General features: G+C 47.7%; 1 protein-coding gene across 1 annotated transcript in view; it reads left to right on the top strand.

Moving 5' to 3' along the window:
- The window catches only part of LOC310823044 (RNA-binding protein Musashi homolog 2-like), a 192,374-nt gene that overhangs the window by 160,421 nt on the left and 11,285 nt on the right, over positions 1 to 20,668 (top strand). Inside the window, exons 10-11 of the mRNA XM_083695717.1 lie at positions 6,150 to 6,212; positions 17,000 to 17,179. Coding sequence (XP_083551843.1) covers positions 6,150 to 6,212; positions 17,000 to 17,179 — 243 coding nt within the window. The remainder of the gene's footprint in view (positions 1 to 6,149; positions 6,213 to 16,999; positions 17,180 to 20,668) is intronic.

Genomic DNA, 20,668 nt, shown 5'->3' on the forward strand with positions numbered 1-20,668 from the left:
TGGCGGTGCTATAGACGCAATGACACAGTCATATAGGGCTGTCGTCATATTTCTTATCCTTACAATACCATAGCCTTTTATGAGATGCACCACACTGCTCCCGCGGCCGGGGGTAGCATGTGTGTGTTTACTGTACAGAGGTGTGAATGTGAAATCATAGATTATGTGACCTTTGCTTAGACCTCCACGGTTGTCAAGGACTACAGTGTTGTGGTTGGCTCAGTAACGCTCACATAGTGTTTCATTAGGGTTCATGAGGAAATGCAATGCCTTCTTTCCTCCGCTGCTGTTCCACAGCTGCTGCTCATTCCCTTGGAGGAGATGAGACGTGGGGAGTCAGGTTTTTTTCTCCAAAATCTCCCAGCTTTTTCTTCCCCCCCCCCCCCCCCCCCCCCCTCGTCATTATATCCAATGGTGTATGAAACATGTGCAATTACCAGAGTAAAGCCTGGCTTTCTTGGGTTCTATGGTTGTCTTTCTATTCCTACTGTATAAATGACTTTCCCCTCTCCCAAATCAAAACCCATGAAGGGTCTGATAACAAAGGATCAGTGTACCAAATGGTTTCATTCCGAAACGGGACCCTTTGTCCTCCATCGAAAAAAGAGGCATTTTTTACACTCTTGGGTGAACACAAAAGTGGTCTCGTATGCACGTACACACACACACACAGACACACACACACACACATTAATACATACATACTGTTCTGCGTACACATACTGTACTGTGTATACAGAACAGTATGTATGTATTAATGTGTGTGTCAGTGTGTGTATGCGTGTTTGTGCACACGCACAAACACAAATACACACACACATACACACATACACACATACACGTGCACATACAGTACAGCACACACACTGTGAGTTTACACTGCTTTAATGTGAGGGAAAACTCAGCATGTGGGTGTATTCATTGATTCGGAGGCATTAAGAAGGAAAGCATTCAAAGAGAAGTGAGAAGTTACTGTGTGTGTGGCGGTTCATGTGAAAGCCACCTGGCTCTCTCCGGCTCATCTGTGATTCCCGCCTTTGATACCACTCAGGAAGAGCCTCTTTCAAAACAACAAAAGACAAGTCTTGGTGCTGAAGGACGACAACAATGGGCCACTTGTCAGCCTGTAGATGAAAAGATGGCATCGTAGATGGAGGGTTTTTCCTCTTGTTTGTCGTTTTTTTTATTTTGCTACATCTTTTCAAAGCTGCCTATAATAGGGAACATGGAGTGGGGTGATTTTTTTCCATCTCCACGGTGATGTGTGTGGCTGCGGGGAGACTGCATGTCCTCTGCTGTGGCCCGTGACTATGGATACAGTCTGACTGTACTTGTTTAACCTAGATTCAGGTACTCTATAGGTTCATGTGTACTGTAGGTCAGGGGAGGCTGGTGGAGGTAAAAGCCCGGAGGACGGGCTCATTGTACGGAGCGGAATGAGAAGTGGTATCAAACACGTGTGAGGTTTGTCAAACCAAACCAGTGCCTTGATGACAGCTGTAGCCTTCAGCTCCTCCCTCACCTTATCCAATGCTTTCAAAGCGCTACAGTATATTTCATTGTGCACAGTATGGTTCAGTTCAGAGGGCAAAGCATCAAACATCAAAGCCTTAAAGGTAAGGTATGTCCTTTTGCACTTTGCTGCCCTCTCTGGTCACACAGAAAATCTTTCCAAAAAAATTTACATAATACATGCTACGTTTTGTCATAGTGCCAATTGAGTGCATATCCTTGTAAACAAAGCTCGAATCTACGTACAGGACCTTTAACGTGTTTTTAGTACAGCTTATGGAGTTCTGTTGAACTGTTCCTGTCTCTCTCGTGTGTGACCCACGTGACTGACCCCTCGGCTGGGCTGTAAAAGTGGATGTCGGTGCTGCGTTGTCATCGCTGGGGCTGAGCTAACTGCAGCTCCTCCTAATGTCGGGCTACAGCCCCCACAACAACAATACAGAGGACACTTACATCAGCCGAGCTGTTGTCATCGCTTTCGGGACACCAGTGTGACCTTACTGTGGGGCGTCTGCCGCAGTCCAGAGGTAGCGTCACTGTGACGTGCCAGTCACACGGGAGATGTTCCGGGAGAGAGGAGGCCAGAGATAAAAGCTAAAAAAATGTTTAAAAAAAAGGGGTGGAGAAGACAGAGGAACGGAGGAGAAGAGGGAGTACGGAATGACAGGCGATCGGAGGAAGGAAGGATAGAAAGGAGAAGTGTCACGGAGGGAGGAGAAGAAATGAGAAATGAGCAACGCTCACGAGATGGATCAGGTGTGGAGAAGACAGATTGACAGATGGACAGACTTTATTGAAAGGCAGCGGTGGGTTTGATAGAGAGAGAGAGAGGGAGACAGGGAGAGATGGAGGATGGATAGAGGGAGGACGGAGGACAGAGCATGGTGGCGTCACACCGCTATGGGGGACCAGGCAGGCTATATATAGAGGAGAGACTCATGCAGGACAGGACACAGTGGAGAGCTGCCTGGGAGGAGAGGAGGGAGCCATGTTACTGCCAACGACCTCGTTCAAGAGGCAAAAGAGCATACAGTCATTGCTCTTTATCCTATATAGAAATAGAAACACACTTCGTTGTTTGACCTGCACGGCTGCGGCAAAACTGCACGGTTTCGTGTTTAAAGAATGAATTCCTTACTGGTTTGGGGATTCATTTTAAGAGGGAAAGAGCCCCATTTTGAGAAAATCTTAAGTCCTCAAAGAGAGGTAGTGTCTGTACTGCAGTGCTGTACAGAGTCTAATCAGTCCTCCATTCTGTCTCCTCCTGAAGTGGAGTGAGTGTCTGTGTTGCTGGGGTGGAGGAGAGGGCTGAGGACAGGTCCCAGAGGCGCCCCCCCCCCCCCACACCACCACCACCACCACCACCTCCCCCGCCCTCCAGGCCCCCACAGCACATAAACACGTGTGTCCTTGTCTCCCACCAAGCGCAGCAACTCAACTGGCAAAGCAGGGGCCAAATAATAGTGAAAAATTGAAAGCTAAATATTGGCTTTATCTCCTCAGTAATAAAAGGGCCATGAAATTGATTTAATGCTGCAGCGCCTCTCTTGGGCGGCTTCTTACCGCGTGAACACAAAACAATGAGCCGCAGCGATCTATTAATTAACCCACCTAATCCTGCAAAGTTAATCTCTCTCCAGAACTTTGCCCACGCCGCTAACTTTGAAGCCACCGGGTCTTCTGGGGGTGTCGTGACAATGGCAGAGAGGAGGGGGGATAACAGCTCTTTGGAAAGAAAACGAAAGAGAGAAAGAAAGAGAGAGAGAGAGAGAGAGAGAGAAAGGGAAAAAAAACAGTGGTGACTCCACGAAGGGCTCTTCTGCACAGCAACAGCGAGGACAGCGTTGGAGTGGAGAGGCAGGGGTGTGTGACCGCCATTAGCATAACATCAGAGCTGATTTCAGTTCTTCTGAAGAGCTTAAAGGAGAGGTGTAGAATATCAGAAGTGCTGTTTGAATCAGGGCCGCATTAAGACCGGAGAGGAAACGGGGATTGATTGTGAAAGCCTTTTGTCTTTCTCTCTCTCTCTCTCTCTCTCTCTCTCTCTGTTTTCGGTCCTGTGTGGAACAAAGAGACATAGAGTGTATCCCTCTGGCACCGTATTTTTTTCAGTAGGTCCAGTCTTTCTTACAACAGTCACTTTCCCCCGAGCCGCGAGACAAGCCGCGAGACAGTTATTTTTTTCCAGAAGCGGCAGCTCTTCCAGCCCATCCACCCACCTTGCGGTCCCAGCAGGACGGTACCTCACACCAACGCACTCTCGCTCCTGCTCGCATTGTGTCTGTAGAGGTGTGAATTACCTCATTCTCAGCAGGGCCTGGTAAAAAGCAATGTGTTTTTCTCCCCCGGCACGTCTCCTCTGGCCCTGCCCTCTTGCCCCTTCCCTTCCTCCCCCTCATCAGTCTTTGTGTGTGCGCCCCCTCTGGGTGGAAATGAAGGAGGACGCTTTGGCCCAGAAAATAGATCACACCTTGGTGGTCTTCTCACCTCGACGGTATCGGAAAAACACTCCAGACTTCCTCCGGAGAGGGACCCAGCACTTCCCCACCCCTGTGTATGTCCGGCTACGACAGCACTCAGCCCCAAAACACACACACACACACACATATACACACACACATACACATAACAAATTCAGCTTAAAAAGATCAAGGCAGGATCCTGCTCTGGGGAATTTCGAGATTGAATTTTCTCATTAACAAAGCTTTTTCCTGTGGAGATGATTTTGTGGTTTTGATTATGCAGAGAGGGGTATTAGAGTCAGTTGGAGGAGGCCAGTCTCCAACCCTAATGACATGCCATTCCTCTGCGAGGGGAGAGCAGGCATCTTCAGTGTCAGGCCCTCTGCATGGACGAGCGCCTGTCAGCCCCAGACGGGTGTGTGTTCATTAAGAGACCCCGCGCTGTAATTACATCCCGGCTCTAATACAGACTTTAATTGCACTCTATAATGATGCTGCTGATATTTGGTAAAAATGTTCCAAGAATTATTTTTTGTTGAGATGTACAGTCACAAAATGGAATTGACACACATTTCTTTTCTCTTTTTTTTGTAAAGCTATGAATATCTTCAACCGCATACATTTTTCACATTTTGTCAGCGTATAAAAAAGACTTACAGATTTACCTTAGAAGTCAAAAGAACGTTAATTTCAGATTCTTGAGTGGATGGAAGCATGAGGCTTTGGAATGAGGTTGATCGTGGGCGTACGATTCAGAGCCAAGATGTTTCAAATGGATCTTCGCTCATCAAGCATGAACGACCAAACGACAGCTGTCTTCATTGGCCTGTCAATACAAACACCTCACAAGTTGTTAACATGTTAAATCCAATCCAACATGTTCTATCTGGAGTCTCCTTGCCTGCAACATGTCAGGCTTCCATTGGAGTGAAAAGACATGTTCTGTATTCTGATAAACTCACTCAAGCATTCTAGTAGCCAACCCTCATCCATAGCCCATGGTAACTGCTGCTGCCAGGGGGAAAGGGAGGCATATTCCCCAATGGCTGATCTCCCAGAGTGCAGGGATGGAAAGCTAGTAAAGTAGCTGCTATGTTTCCACCGAGAGCAGCTGACATCCACCTCCAGCACAATCTCCCATGCTAAATGGAAATATGACTCTCACTGGGAGCCCTGCAACGTGGCACAGAGAGCCTCCACCAGCCAGAGCTGCTAACTCAATTAAGAGGCATGAAAAACTCAGCCCGATCGAACGATACAGAACGTTTCAAGGCGTCGTAATTATTTCATTTGAGTAAATGATTGCGCCGGCCCCCCCTGTCAGTTTATCGGCAGTGTAACCGGGCCCCAGCCCCGGGCCCAGCACAGCGTGTGCGCGTGTGTGTGTGTGTGTGTGTGTGTGTGTGTGTGTGTGTGTGTGTGTGTGTGTGTGTGTGTGTGTGTGTGTGTGTGTGTGTGTGTGTGTGTGTGTGTGTGTGTGTGCTGATAATTGGACAAGTGAAGGCACACAGCGTGGAGGATAGGACCTCCCTCCAACCCTAAACCTCTCACTAGAGATTGTGTGTGTGTGTGTGTGTGTGTGTGTGTTTGTGCATCTGTGTCTGTCTGTGTCTGTGCGTGTGTCTGTGACTGTGTGTGTGCATGTGTGCGTGGGTGTGCATATGCATGCATGTTGACAAGTATGTCTCCACTGAGTGATTGTCTCAGCATGTGTGTGTCTGTGTTGGTGCATATGGGTGCGGTGGGGGGTGAGAGGTAGTGTGAATGCATCAGCATGAAGGGTAGAGCCTGCTGGTAGAGCACTCCTGTCATGTGAACTGTAGCTGTAGGCTGCACTATTGCTGTGTCTATGTTGGTATATGTGGGGGGGGGGGGGGGGGGTTGAGTGATAGGTATAGTCGGGCGGGGGGGTGGTGGTTAGAGTGACGAGTAGAGTCGAGGGGGGGGGGGGGGGGGGGGGGGGGCGGTAGAGTGACGGGTGGAGTGTGTCGGTAGAGTGCCCCTATCGCGTGAGCTGCAGCTGAAGGTTCCCCTGTGGGCTGTGGTGTGTGTGACATATGTCACATGTGCCCTCCGTGTGACATATGCCCTCCTTGTGAACCTGTGACCCTCCGTGTAACCCTCCCTCCTCCCCCCCCCCCCCTTTGTGTGCCCACCGTCTGTGTTCCCCCGCAGGCTTCCCAGCGACGGCGTACGGACCGGCGGCGGTGGCGGCGGTGGCGGCAGCACGCGGCTCAGGTAGGGGGGCCCGTGGAAGAGGTGGCTACATGGCGTACCCGCAGAACGCAGGGCCAGGTAAACGCTCTGTCCGTGTTCTGTGTGGCTGCTGCTCTCTCTCTCCAAGCTTCTCTCCCGCTCTGCTGCTTCTTCCTCATTAAACACACTGTACCGACTCTGGAGCCCCCCTAAACATTCTAATAGAGGGATCAGGCAGACATTTTATCTTTAAAAATCCGCCCCCCCCCCAAAAAAAAATAAACCACTCAAGAAAAAAAAAAAATCCAGGTTCACTTTGCTAGCTCAGTCGATTTGATCCGATCTGGAATGACAGTAAGTGAACACTGAATTTGTACTTTCTTTTATGTGGCGCTATAATATGTCTGCTTTAGCCCTCCGTAATCAACGCTGCTCCTCCAACCATTAAAACCTGTAGATGTCGACTTTAAATGCATATACACACACACACACACACACACACACACACACCACATCGATTCGCTAACACTGTACACACACAGACACACACACACACACACACACACACACACACCACATCGATTCACTAACACAGTACACACACACACACACACCACATCGATTCATTAACACTGTACACACTGTACACACACACACACACACACACACACACACACACACACACACACACATACACACACCACATCGATTCACTAACACTGTACACACACACACACACACACACACACACACATACCCTGTGTGTGCAGAGAAACTCGTACCAATAATCCCACCATAAGACTAGGCATGCAAATGTCCCTTTTGCCTTTTTCTCACTTGTCATTGATTCACAAGTCAGTTTCATTAACAGATCTGGCTTTGTCCTCTTCAATAACGGTAAATAAATCAATGGCCGTGAATAACAACCCGGAGGCCTGAAATTGACAGGCAGCATCCAAGCTCTAGGGGAAGATTGAAGATTGGCTTTCTTAATCAGACATTGGAGAACTGTTATGCTGTCTCTCCCCAGTACCACAGTGTCTCCTCTCTATGCAGAATGCATTTATTCTCCTGCAGTATGATGATGATCACTGTAGTCTGACATTGCCAAAGTCCTAATCAAATCTGGATGCAAATACTGTATGCCCTGACCCCTTGACACACACACACACACACACACACACACGGAGACACACACAAGCGTGTCTACACACTAACACATACACACGCACACACACACACACACAAGCGTGCCTACACACTAACGCACACAAACGTGCACACACACACACACACACACACACACACACACACACTCGCACCCTTCCCAACCTCATTTGAGGAGCATTCAACTCAACAGCAGGGAGCACAGGAAGCTAATCAGATGCTCTTTCTCTCCAATCAGGCTGCTTGATTTGGCTTCTTCAAAACAAACAATTTGCTTGACAATGGTGCTCAGCGCCTCTTGTAGAGAGTTATAAGGGGGAAGTGATTTTATGACGATGCCAGGGGGGAGAGTTTGAGTCAGGAAGTGAAGGATGCAGGGGGTCTGTCGTGTACCGTCAGGTTGTGACAACTCTGGATCTGCCGGCAGTGTAGTTGCAGGTGAGGCATGAAGGGGGGACGTGGAGAAAGGAGTAGGGAGTAAACAGTGACCTCCTGGGTCGGCTGCAGACGAGGTAATGAGCAGTCAGGAGGTGCTCTGATGAGATCTGATGTTAGAGCAGCAGCTCTATACTTTACTGCGTACACACACAACACACACACACACACACACACACACACACAGATGTATACACACACACAACACACACACACACACACACACACACACACACACACACACACACACATGCACAGATAAACAAGGTCAGCCAGCTGAGGAAAAACGCAGCGTGCTTTAAACGTGACCTTCCTCTCAGCTAATCTCCGGCTCCTCTCGGCGACGCGGTCGGCACCAGGGGTAGGCTGTTGCATCTCGTTACCGCCCCGCCGCGCGTCTATTTACCCATATGCTCCCACCGAGCATAAGATTCCGCCCCCTGTCTATCCCCACTGCCACGCGGTTGGCTGCTCACCGGCGAGCACGCGTGGAGAGAGCCAAGGGTAAGTGAAAGACGGTCCCTGACTAGCAGAGGCCTGTGTCACCCCCTGCTCAGACGGCCCTGGGCTTAATGTCAGCGGACAGATCACTGACACCACACTCCTGTCCCTCTCCATGACAGGCCAGTGCTGATGAGACAGGAGTGGAGTATATTTTTAACTCCTCCATGAGGGCCCTTACTCTGTCAGTAAAGTAGTCCCTAGGACTTGTTTCGGTAGCGTGCCATAACAACTTACCCATGAGTGATAAGAGTCTTGGAAGAGTTCCTCCCTGCTCCCTTCCCCATGGTTTCCCCATCCTCTCTATTGGGTTGTGCAGTGTGATATAGTTCACCAACTAGATCATAGATGACAGTACGATGAGTGTGTTCAATGCAGATGGATGACATTCGTCGCGTCGAACGTCGTGATTCATCCTAGGACGTGAATCAATGGCGTTGATCGGTGAGAGGGTCATAGGAGACCTTATCAAGCGACTGTCTACAGCCCCTGCCGCCGTTCCTAAGGGCAGAGTTGATTGATCGGTGATTCACAGTATACTCTGCGTCCAATGGGACATTGTTAGACCAGGGTGGGGGTCCAAACCTAGTAATATGCAGTATCCTTCCATGGTGGAGAGGGCCAGTGAAATACGATAGAAGCCATTGAATGTATAGTGGCAGTGTATCCTCCTCCTCCTTGAGGGCTCTTCTCCACTGCATCCCAGTCTGTCTCTTTGGATGGGATCTTGGGACAGTACCTGACTCTGTGGCAAGGGAGGCTGGTGGAGGTAGAAGTCGGAGGACGGGACTCATTGTAGTACATGGAACGGAATAGGGAATGGTATCAAACGCGCGGAATTCCTTATTCCGTTCCATGCATTACATTGAGCCAGTCCTCAGATGTGTACCTCTAACCAGAATCATCTGTATTAACATGATTAACATGACTTTGTGTTCGTCTGAGCTACTTGTGAATGTCAGCAAGGCGTTTGGGCCTTACCCCAGTGCTCACTCCCGTCTCCTCGCCCCCTCCCCATGCCCCCCCCCCCCCCCCCCCCTCCTACCAGCCCCACTCAACAGAGATATTTCTGCCCACTCTCTGGCTCATTCAGCCCCCTTTCAGCTAACCTCCAGAGGAATGTGCTCTTATTATCTCCGGCGGAAATGGCTGGGATGTTTCAGAGTCTCTCCTCTCAAGGCCTCTCTGTAAACTCTGCGTTGCATCGATCGCCCAGGAATCTCTGCCAGCCTCATTAGAGATGAGGATGCTCTTTTCCTGCTTTTTATCTTTTATCTCCTTCTCTTCCTCATCCTTGCGTTTTGCTTACCCTACCTCTTACCTTTAATTCCATTTCACTTTGTGCTCCTGCGCCCCCCCCCTCTCTCTCTCTCCCTCTCGCTCTCCTTCTTTCTGTTTTTTCCCCTTACTCTGTCATTTTCAGCCCTCTCTCTCTCTTTCTCTCTCTCTTTCTCTCTCTCTCTCTCTCTCTCTCTCTCTCTCTCTCCCTCTCTCTCCCTCCCTCCTCTGTGAGTTAGTGGATGTCAGTAAGATGCTAGCTCAGTGAGAGCTGCTCAGCCTTGTTAGCTGAAGAAGCTTCTTTCATGTCCCGTGGCCCCGGCCATAAGTCCATATAGTGTCAAAGGTTAATGTGACCATTTTCTGGAATAGGCAGATCTCTTCAGTGCCATTCCGATGGCCAATCAGTGTGCCCCAGTGACCATTTCACACCACAGTGCACAGTGTTTACAGTCATTCTAGTCTTTTTACTGTGTAACATATAAGGTATTTGTGCCTTATTAAAAATAGACAAATGGTGACTGCTTTTGCAAGTGGGAATGTGTAAACATTTCAAAATACATTCTCCGCAACTTGTTCATTTCAATCTGTAATGACATCATTACTTATCAAACAGTGTCATTTCTTCATTCATGTACTGTGGAGTCTTCTGCTGTGTTCTGTTCTCCATTGGTTTCATAGCCCTTTGGAAACATGTTTTCTGCATTAGAAATAAATGGGAGGATATTATGTGGATGGAGATTTCAGTATTCTTCTCCATTGAACCCTGTTTTGTTTTCTCGCTGATGAACCCACAGCTTGCTTGGAGAGGGAAATCATTTGGCAGATTTCGCCACATTATCTGAGATCATTATCCATTTCCTCCCAACAAGCTCTGTGATCCTGGGAAGTGCCCCAGAGGAGGCTGGGATTGGCTGTGTTCGCTGGGCTAAATTAATCTGGCTCCCAGGGCCCCACGGGTGCTCAGGTCCGTCCGTTTGTCCCAGATGCTGCTCCGCTTAGCTCAGCCGTGAGCCCAGAAGAGCGTCACATGTCCTGGGTACAGAAAAAAAAAAACATGGACGCCAAAGCATGCCAAAGCCCATCCATGTGACTCCTCGTGGTCTATCTGGGGCCCAGGGAGAGATGTGACACTTCGAGGGAGGGCGAGTTGTCCCTTCTCCCCTGTCCCAGAATGCAATGCCTCACACAGCTGTGGCTGGCAGATGCTCTGGGGTCACAGCAGGAGAGCTCCGTGGGGATTGGTCTGTGCTGTGACGTGCTTCCCAGGGGACCTCCAACCAGAAGTCATGGACTCACTTGTGTTGGTCTCAGCACAGAAGTCAGAGAAACCTTTTTATGACCTTTACTGTATAGCATAGGTGTTTCAAAGAGTACTGATCGAAGAAATAACACTCATGAAGAAACTCATTATCTCCTGTCTACAGTATGTGCTACTGTGGAGAGACAGGAAACAAGCTTGTCTCTTAGAGCTTCCCATTGGTCTCCTGAGTCCTGACACACACACACCTGGAGTAGGAGGAAATAATGGCAGGCATCAAATTACCTCATGGCTGATTAGACACCTGTGATTCACTCTCCGAGCACATTTCCTCTTCCGTTGGAAAACTTTTTTGTTCTTTTCCCCACGCCAGGTACTATTAGAAGTCGTCCTTGTTTGAAAAAGGATTGAGAGAGAGAGAGAGAAAGAAAGAAAGAAAGAAAGTGTAAAAGAAGAAGAGAGGCCTGTGTATGGGCTAGCAAATGCAGGAATAAATCATCTGTTAAAATTCATTAGCCAAGCCTCTCTGAGCACAAAATGACAAGACATTAAATATGTATTATTTATGAAATGTCGGCGCTCTTTGAAAAGGGGGTCTAGTGCTGTTAATTAGTCACCCATTCAGTCAGAAAAGACTATTTCAAATGGAAAGTGAAAGCTACTCTAGGCAGCCCAGAGAGCTGCCGTTTTTTCTCTCTCCTTTTTAAAATGGCATAGGTGGAAATGGAGTAGCTAATTACAGTCGCTCTGAAATTCAAAGCTAATTTGGGAGCCCATATGACAGGTTTATTGACATCCTCTGTGGAGTGACGTGCTGATGGCCACCAGGGATTTGTGTGGGGGGCTCCGGAGAGAGGGAGAAATGATTGGGAGCAAGCGTCGTTGTGCCTGTGTGTGTGTGTGTGTGTGTGTGTGTGTGTGTGTGTGTGTGTGTGTGTGTGTGCGCGCCCGCGCGTGTGTGCGCATGTACACACGTGCATGTGCATTAATGTGCGTGTGAATCGGTGTTTCTGTGAAAATTGAAGCCTCAGTGTCAGGATAATCACAGACTCTTTTTGTTAGAGAACACTGGTGCACTCTTAAACACCTTCAACACTTTCTAAAGTGGTAAAGTGGTGGGGAATATGCCCTGTATTTTACCACCAACATGATAGGGCTCTTCTGTCTGCTTTTCAGTGGTTTAGAATTGCTCCTTGGAGGCAGTCATCTGGCAAAGTGGAAATGAGAGCAGGAGCATTTATCCACTTGAAGAAAGCCACCCTGGTGATGGCAGTATATATGCAATGAGAGAAGCAGTCCTCTCCGTCCCTGAGCAGTGATCTCTGAGCTGGCTACTGAACGCTGCCCCCCCCCCCCCACACACACACACACACACACACACACACACACACACAAGCCGCTGGGCAGTGATGGGCGAAGGCAAAGGGGAGAGAGAGAAAGAGAGAGGGAAAGAGGAATAATTATCAGTATAAATGAAGCTCGGCGAACGATTCGCACTGCTGGGCCTCCTGATCTGGTCGCCAAGGCAACCTCAACCTGCTCATTTGTTTTGTAGATGAGTAATTACATCCAATTAGACCACTGTGTGGAAAAAAAGAAACTCCAAAGAAGGGGCCATTGTTCCGGTTACATTGTGTGAATATTAATAACGTCATGGTCTGAGGCTCACAGATAGGATCAGTAATGCTGCTGCAGCTGTTGGGTGCATACTGCCCACTCGGAACCAGCCTTAAGACATCAGTCTATGCTGATGAAAATCTGTGTGTTTGTGCGTGTGTGTGAGTGTGTGTGTGTGTGTGTGTGTGTTTATGCGTGTGTTTGTGTGTTTGTTTTTGCGTGTGTTTGTTTGTGCGTGCGTGCATGTGAGTGTGTGCGATTGCGTCTCCTCCACATGCCCCATGTCCTGCTGCCCACGCGCCCACACACACCACTGCCAGTTCCTCACCTGTGCTCCCCCACAGCCAAACTCCTCGTCTGTTAGAATAGAATCCATTATTATACGTTGGGACATTTTTCTGGCATACATGGAGGCAAACTTGGCACAAACAATTACAATCACAGGGAACAACACTCGCACACAGACGACAGAGACACAACACGGACACAGATTTACAAGTACATACAGGGAAGTTATGCTGTGTGCCATTGCACCTCTCTGAGGCTGTGTACACAGGTGCCAGGTGCTTTATGACACCACAGAGAAAGAGCCAGGAAAGACACCTCTCATTGAAGAACAAAGTGTCCTCCGCAGTTGAATAGTTATTACTAACCGTTATTGTAGAGGGACTTTCAGTGCTGCTGTCTGCGATGCATTGTTTTATGGTCCTCATTTTTTTTCGTCCTCAGTCACCTCAATCAAAGTTTTATGTTTTATTTTTCCGCGCTAGTGAGTACTGATAGGCAGAATTTATTGAGTATCTGTATCTACAGGCCAAAAACAGAGAAAGAGGTCGAGGTAATGTTGATGCTCTTTTGCATGTGAAATGCGAGGATTGTGACGTCTGTTACAAGGACAAGTAGTCCTCCATTATCGACAGGAGCTCTATTGATTGGAGCTGAACGCTGAGATTCAGTTGTAGTTTGTAGCAAGCAATAGATCAAAGTAACAATCCGAGATTGTGTCCAGATTGAACACAAACATACACACTTACACACTCACAAAAATGATGCACAAATCCTCCTCCTATTCCCCAATCCAAAGCCAACCTTTAGATTAGAAGAATTACGCGCTCTCAAACCAAACAGCTTGGTGATGAACATATGTCTGTTTAGAATGATCAGTGACATTTTTTTCAATTCCAGTTCTGTTTTTCACCTTCGCCCAAGTGAAAGTAGCTTAAATCATTTGCGGGTTCTGAAAGGAAAATGAGTTGGGGAAGATAATCAAGCTATTGGGCTCTCCCAGATGGCAGCCTCTCGCCCATTGAAGGCAACGTTTTCTGCCTCATTTTATTCATATCCTTTCCCACTGATGGCACTATCATTAGAAGCAATCTACCTGAACAATAAAAGTAATTTTGCCTGGCTTTATTAGATAAGACCTTCCCGGCAGTGAGATGCGAGCAGCTGAGGGCTAATTGTCTGTGTCAGCGCTAAACAAAGCCGCCATGTATATTTGTTGTGTGTGTTGATGTCGTCTTTGTGTCCTGTCGTTCCCGCTATCCTGGAATTGGAGGAATTATGCAGATTGCAACAGGAAGCTGCCATTGTCGCGGGCCTGGCAGCGGGCAGCATGCGGATGTGCCATGGCATTGCAGGACCAGGAACAAAAGCAGGGTCTCCCCCCCCCCCCCCCCCCACCCACGCTCCCCTCCCCTTCTCCCCTATCCCTTTTCCCCTACTGCCCGCCCCCCCCTCCTCCTCCTCCCCCCCACAGCACTGCTCCTCCCAGCCGCTCAGCTAATGGGGGAGATTGTGGCAAGGCCTTTGTAAAGGTCACCGCTTGTTTGTTGTTAAAGATCTAATTAGAAAGAGGAGAGGAAGCAGAGGAAGCTTGTCTAATTAGAGATGAGCATGGAAAAAAACACCTAGAAAACTCAAGGACGGCCAGCTATTAGCGTGGGACCTCAAAAACGGATTAAACACAAGTGTCCCTATTTTTTTTTTCATATTTTTTTGTGTTCTGGTCTCCATACGATTAAAGCTGCGCCGTGCCTGTCTAAATGCATATCTCCCGTGAAAGTCGCCTGAAGGCGTCATTTCGCAGCGCGGGCATAAGAAAGGGGTTGAAGATAAGGAGCCGGAGCGCTCAGGAAATTTGCTCCCTTATCCCTTTACTGCCGGAAGAGAGCACATTCCTCTGTGAAAACCAGTGACCCTTCAGAAAGGCCCTCCTCCATAATTCAGCGTAGCGCACAGTTCCTCGCTCAGCCATCCCCACATACTGCAGAGGGAGTGTCAGAGAGGTCGTGTGAGGGAGAGTGACCGCCCCTGAGACTACAGGCTGCAAGTTTAGGGCCATGGTGTACTGTACAGAGGAGGTGCAGCTGGATATAATGATGGCACACGTGCAGAATGCTGAATGGCCACACGTGTGAGGCGGCCCAGCCAGCCAGCCAGCCAGCCAGCCAGCCAGCCAGCCAGCCAGCCAGCCAGCCAGCCAGCCTCCAGAGCAGAGACACAGACACAGACATGCTGAGGGCAGGCTCCCCACTGGTGACTCAGCACCTGTCTCTGGTGGCATCTCATGTCTCCTCTCCTCTTTACCTCACAGAGAGCAGAGAGGGCTCTGGCTGGCACCACAGGGGTCCATTCAGAGCCTTTGACATTTCTAGACATTTTCACATTTTCTAGGCTTGCTTGGGAAGACTCCTCTGCAGGCTAGGTGAATTCTGATGACAATATGGTTTTAATATTCTGTATACATATGAGATCCTGTAGATATCAGTTCGATCCATCCCCTCTTTCTTTGTGTGGTAAATTGATTCGTTACCAACAGTGTTGTAAATGCTGTCTTGCTGATTTAACATTCAGTGCCAGGCTTCAGTTCTTTTGAGAGAGTTTAGGGGCTTTATTAGAGTAGGCAGTTAACGCTCCACCCCGTTGCTCACAGGTTTTACACATTGAGTTGAAACTTCAAAGAAAGCCGATTTTTTAACACCAATCCACTCTGACTGTTTTTAGAGAGTCACTCTCACTTCTTGGCTACCCAACCCATGGCTACAGTAGCTGAGACCTGGACAAAGATATGTATTTATACCTTTGGAATCGTTGTGTTGTTTTGCCATTGACAGATTATTTTTTTCTCCCATTTTCATTCTTGGATCGATCCATTCACTCATTAATTAATTTATCTACCCATGAATGTCTCCCTTATCTGAGTTCTGTAATATTGTTTTCCTCATTGGAGAAACCAATCGATATTCTGTGTCAGTTACTTAAAAGAGATGTAAAGGGAATGACTGTCTCTCCAGCTTTGTTCGATGTGTCAGGGGTTTACATGGCTCTAAATGGGCAATATGGGAAGGCTGCCATTTTCTGGAGCCCCATAATTTGAAGAGTGGGCACACAGCCCAAAAGTGGTGAAACCAGGGGGGCATAAAGCGTCTGCAGAGGAACATGGCTGGTGTTTAGACTCCATTTGGCAGCTGTTGACAGTCTCATTATGTCTGGCTAGGTGTGGCACGGCTTTGATCGGCTCCTGATCGGTTTTCGAGACCCAAATAAATAGCAAACACACAGCAGGGAGACCTGCCGTGAAAGAGCCTGTGCCGCCAATCTCAGCTTTTCTTGAGTGGATTAACTCCCATATTGAGGAGGTGTAGAGAGGCAACAATTGCTTTTAATGGTTCTCTTTATATGAGCAGCTTGTCTGAGATTAAGAGGACAAGCTATAAATGTCAGCATGTCGTATTGCTGAATGACGATTTCTGAACCGTTGATAATCCACCATCTGTGTGAAAAGACGGGATCGTTGGAATAGCCGAAGCTTAAATGTGGAGTGTTTGGAGCCTTCTCATATGTTTATGGCCAATAAACATGAATGTCTCTTTGTTATCAAACCCTGGAGAAATGTCACATGCCGCAAAGACCTGGGTATGTCGTTCTGTTGGTTCAAAATCAGAGGCTTGAAATTAATTATTGATTTGTATGAATTGTATATTTTCACCCCGTTAAATGGTAAGCGTTTCCTTCAGGTATGTCCAGTAAGCATTGTAGTCCTGAAATGAAAGATGTATTGACCTGTGTTTATAATGATTCTTCAATTTTATCCCCCTCTCTCATTTGCAGGAAAATGTGAGGGGTTCAGGTTGCAGGACACTGATTAATGTCTAGGATTGAGAAGCTGCAAGTTTGTTACTGAACCACTTCAGAGTTTGTCTGGTGGTTCCTGATAGTCAGTCAAGCAGCCTAGTATCTTCTTAGACAGTCAGCCTTTGAGAGTCAGTCAGTGAGCCACTGTAAAGACATGCTGCGTTCCCCTGGTGCCAACCCCTACACCTCAGACACACTGAAGCAGGGACTGGCAGCAGGATCTGCTGGAGAGGGAGAGCAGGGAGGACCCAATCAATCAATCAATAAATCAATCAATCAATCAATCAATCAATCACAGATAAATGGATCCCTGCTAAGCACCATGCCATGCTAAAAAAGAGTCTGGACATTGACTGTGCACAATGAAACGGTTTATCCACAATGATGGAGTCCCTTCCCCCTCCCCCTCCCCACCCTATACTGTATCTCCCAGGCTTTCCCGATTACGGGTTTTACTCTGCGCCCAGTGACCAGCGGGGGGCGCCCTGCTCCTTTGCGGACTATGGCTCCCTGGGGCCCCAGGCGGCTCAGATGCTGCACAGTGAGCATGCCACCTCCGCCTGCAACTCCCCCCTCCAGCACCTGCACAGCCCGGATCAGTTTAAGAGCCCAGGTTTGTATGTTGCGCATCTCTCTCATCCTCCTCTTTGGACTTTTTGAGTTTGATTCATTACGTTTCTCCATACAGAATGATCTATGCATTTTTTTTTTTCTTTCACATTTTTTGTCTTTGAGGTGGAAAAACAAAACAAAACATGAAAAGGCTTTTCCCCTCCTCCTCCCCCAAGAAGTGTATTTGCATAAGAACGTCTTGCCAGCAATGCATTGCATGTTTTTTTCTTCCCCTTTTGATTTGAAATGTACCTTTTATGTTTATTGGTGAAATTGATTTCATGCCCCTGCTTGCACGTAGGGGAGGACACACTGTATGTATTCCTCCATCTGCATGTGGTAGTATTCAAGCATGGGAGGCAGGGGACTATACACAGGCCTCTGAGAAAGATCACATTTACTTTGCTCATGTCCCTATTCTCTCAGCTCTTCTACATGAACATTTGAACTGTGAGTGACTTCGTGAGTGAGTGAGTGAGTGACTCAGTGAGTGAGTGAGTGAGTGAGTGATTAAGTGAATTATTCAGTGAGTCAGTGAGAACATTGTAAATTATTGAATCATTGGAGGCCTAATGGTGGAAGCATGATCACCTCTATTATTACCCAGTGAATGAAAACCAAAGCAATCAGCTGGCATGTTTTGTGCTGTATCTACATTATAGCAATATTACATTCTAGTACATGTGTATATATATATATATATATGCATAATTGCATCATCACTCTACGGCATGTTTCTACAGTATATAATGCATTTACTTGAGTCATTTAGTATGTCTTTACCATGTGAGATGGAATTGTTTACACCGTCACACGTGTATGTTGTGATATTTTATCGCTTACATCCAATCAGTAAATAGAAAATTGTATGCCATTTCCTCTGTCGAAAATACGTACAGTATGGTCTTTCATTTAAAAATGATTGTCCTTATTAAAACCCCAGTACTTGCCGTATCGCAGTGTGTTATTGTATGGTCGTGGGCTTGTCGATGATCAAACTGAGGCAGGATGTCGTTGCTGTGAATTGCATCTGGTAGTTTGAGCAAGTGTAATGAGTAGAACCATGTGTAGAGGAGAGCAGCCATGGATCTGGGGAAAGTGTTAGTTAATATTGACCTCCGTAGACAGGTAGTGTTCATATATTTGAATGTAAAATACATTTTAAAACATCAGAAACAACACATGGCTTAAACAATGACAAGTAAAATCATCCATATCACAACTGTTGATTGTTCAATATTTTACGGTTGACTTTGTAGACGCAGTCCTCTGTAGACGCAGACCTCTGTAGACGCAGTCTGGTCATGTCTCTGCTGGTCTCAATGAGTGACCTACAGCAAATAGACAGGGCTGGACCCACAGGGGGTTGTATGAGATGCATATCTATAATTCTACACACTGTAATATCGGAGGTCCTGTTATTATTGTCAATATGTGTTTTTATCACTCAAACGTGTGCACAGCTGGAATCCTCAAACAATGTACCGTATTGAAACAGTTGAATGCAAACAAGGGAATGTGACATTCCTGGCGTTTCGCTAGACTGTTCAAAGCAGGGGAGGCTAGTGGAGGCAGAAATCAGAGGACGGGTTCATTATAGTGTATGGAACGGAATGAGGAATGGTATCAAACACACATTCCTCATTCCGTTCCATGCATTACAATGAGCCCGTCCTCCTCCGATACGCTACCTCCGCCAGCCACCGCTGATGCAAAGTGAGTTTGGGACCAGCGGAGCGTGGCTCTCATATTCATGTCATCAGATTGCGAGGACATGTAGGGACAGTAATGACGGCCGATGATGGCCCAGCTAGGCTGACGGATGATCCTGTCACTCCCCTGTAGAGCTCTGCTCTATTGTACCAATGGAGGAGTGTTGACCAGCAGGCGGAGGCAGGTGTTGTGGCCTCCTGCAGACGGTCCCCGTAGCCTCACTAGTCTTGCCTCATTTGCTTTGGCAGCGGACAGGAAAAGACATCTTTAGGCCCCGTGCTTTACAGCGGAGATTACACAGATCTCCTGGCTTGGAGCCGCTCCCGGTCGGGTTGGAGGGTTTGCCGGCGCTCATTGGGATGGATGGGTCCCTGCAGGTCTGCCCACTCCACTGTCTGTGTCCTAAGGCTCACAGGAGGATGGCAGGGGGAGCATCAGCCCTGCCTGCACACACACACACACACACACACACACACACACACACACACACACAGCCAACAGCCATAGCCTCCATGCCCACGTAGTGGTCATGAGTAGCGTTTTTTTGTTTTCACACACAGCTGTACAGCACAGGAGAGGGAAAACAGCTTTGTAAGGCCTCCGACATCGCTGTTTATGCTCACACAAAGCCAAAGTGCTGAAAAGTGCAGCTTTTGATGTGAGGCAATCGTACTTGTACTGGGTAGGGTGCTGATTAATATTTTTGCAGTTGGCCTTGGAGGAGGAGGTGCTCAGTGGTAGCAAAGGGCTATCTGCAAGGCTTGTCTTGGTTCCTAATGATGCCCTGCAGGCTTAGATGCCGAGGCTAAGCCCCGCTCCTCCACTGAGACACCCAGCAATGAGGAAACCAGACAAATACATGTGCAATCACCGATGGTGATGTTAATGGTAGACCCACCTCAACCCATTTGTACCTCAGACACAGCGCCAGCCCCAAGCACAGTACAGCAGTACAGCAGACCCAATATAGGTGTGTTTTCCAGGACCTAAAACCCCTCCCACCCTACCTACCTTATCTCACAGAGCAGGGAAAGAGCTACAAACATCACCTCGGTTTGCCTTTTTTTTTGTTGAACCATCGTTTTTGTTTAGATAGATGTTATTGGTGCTGAAGATAGGAGAGCAGGAAAGACATAGAATTACATTTGCGTCAGTGCCTTCATCCGCTGTTCACACAAACACTTTGTCACTGCAACAACGAGATACCAAGTGACACAGATGAGAACAGAGCGCAGGGAGTTTGTGCGGGACAGATGAGTCACCTGTGTCTCAAAAGATGCTGTGTAATCAAAGGCTGGCTTGTTAAATTAGCATGGGCGCTGCTAAGCCACCAGTCACACCCAATAAGTGTAACTCATGTTTTGCTGTTAAAGTTAATGGTGGAGGCTGCAGAGCCCCGGGGTTTAAGGAAAAGCATAAATCCTGTTTCACATGGAGAGAGGGAGGGTTAGCTGTGCGCTGTTCAATAGAATCCACCAATTATAAGAAATGAGGATTACCGTTTAAACTGAAAATAGCTGTAATTGCTTAATAAGCAAGCCTATTAGGGGCTGTGCTGGCCAGATAAGAGCAGTAAGGCCAGTCATGGGAAAGGGCCTGCAGTTAAGCAGCAGTGTCAACCTCATTAGATCTCTATGCAATGGGACAGGTTCTCATTTTACACGCAGGCAGCAACTAAAAGCATTTTTTTTTTTTTTTTTTTTGCTCCTGGTGGAGTTAGCCAATTTAGTCGAACAAAGTTGAGGTTGGTGAGGTTGTGCAGTGATGTTTAACTTCT

Source organism: Argentina silus, assembly GCF_951799395.1.
Source record: "Argentina silus genome assembly, chromosome: 2".
NCBI classification, from domain to species: Eukaryota; Metazoa; Chordata; class Actinopteri; order Argentiniformes; family Argentinidae; genus Argentina; species Argentina silus.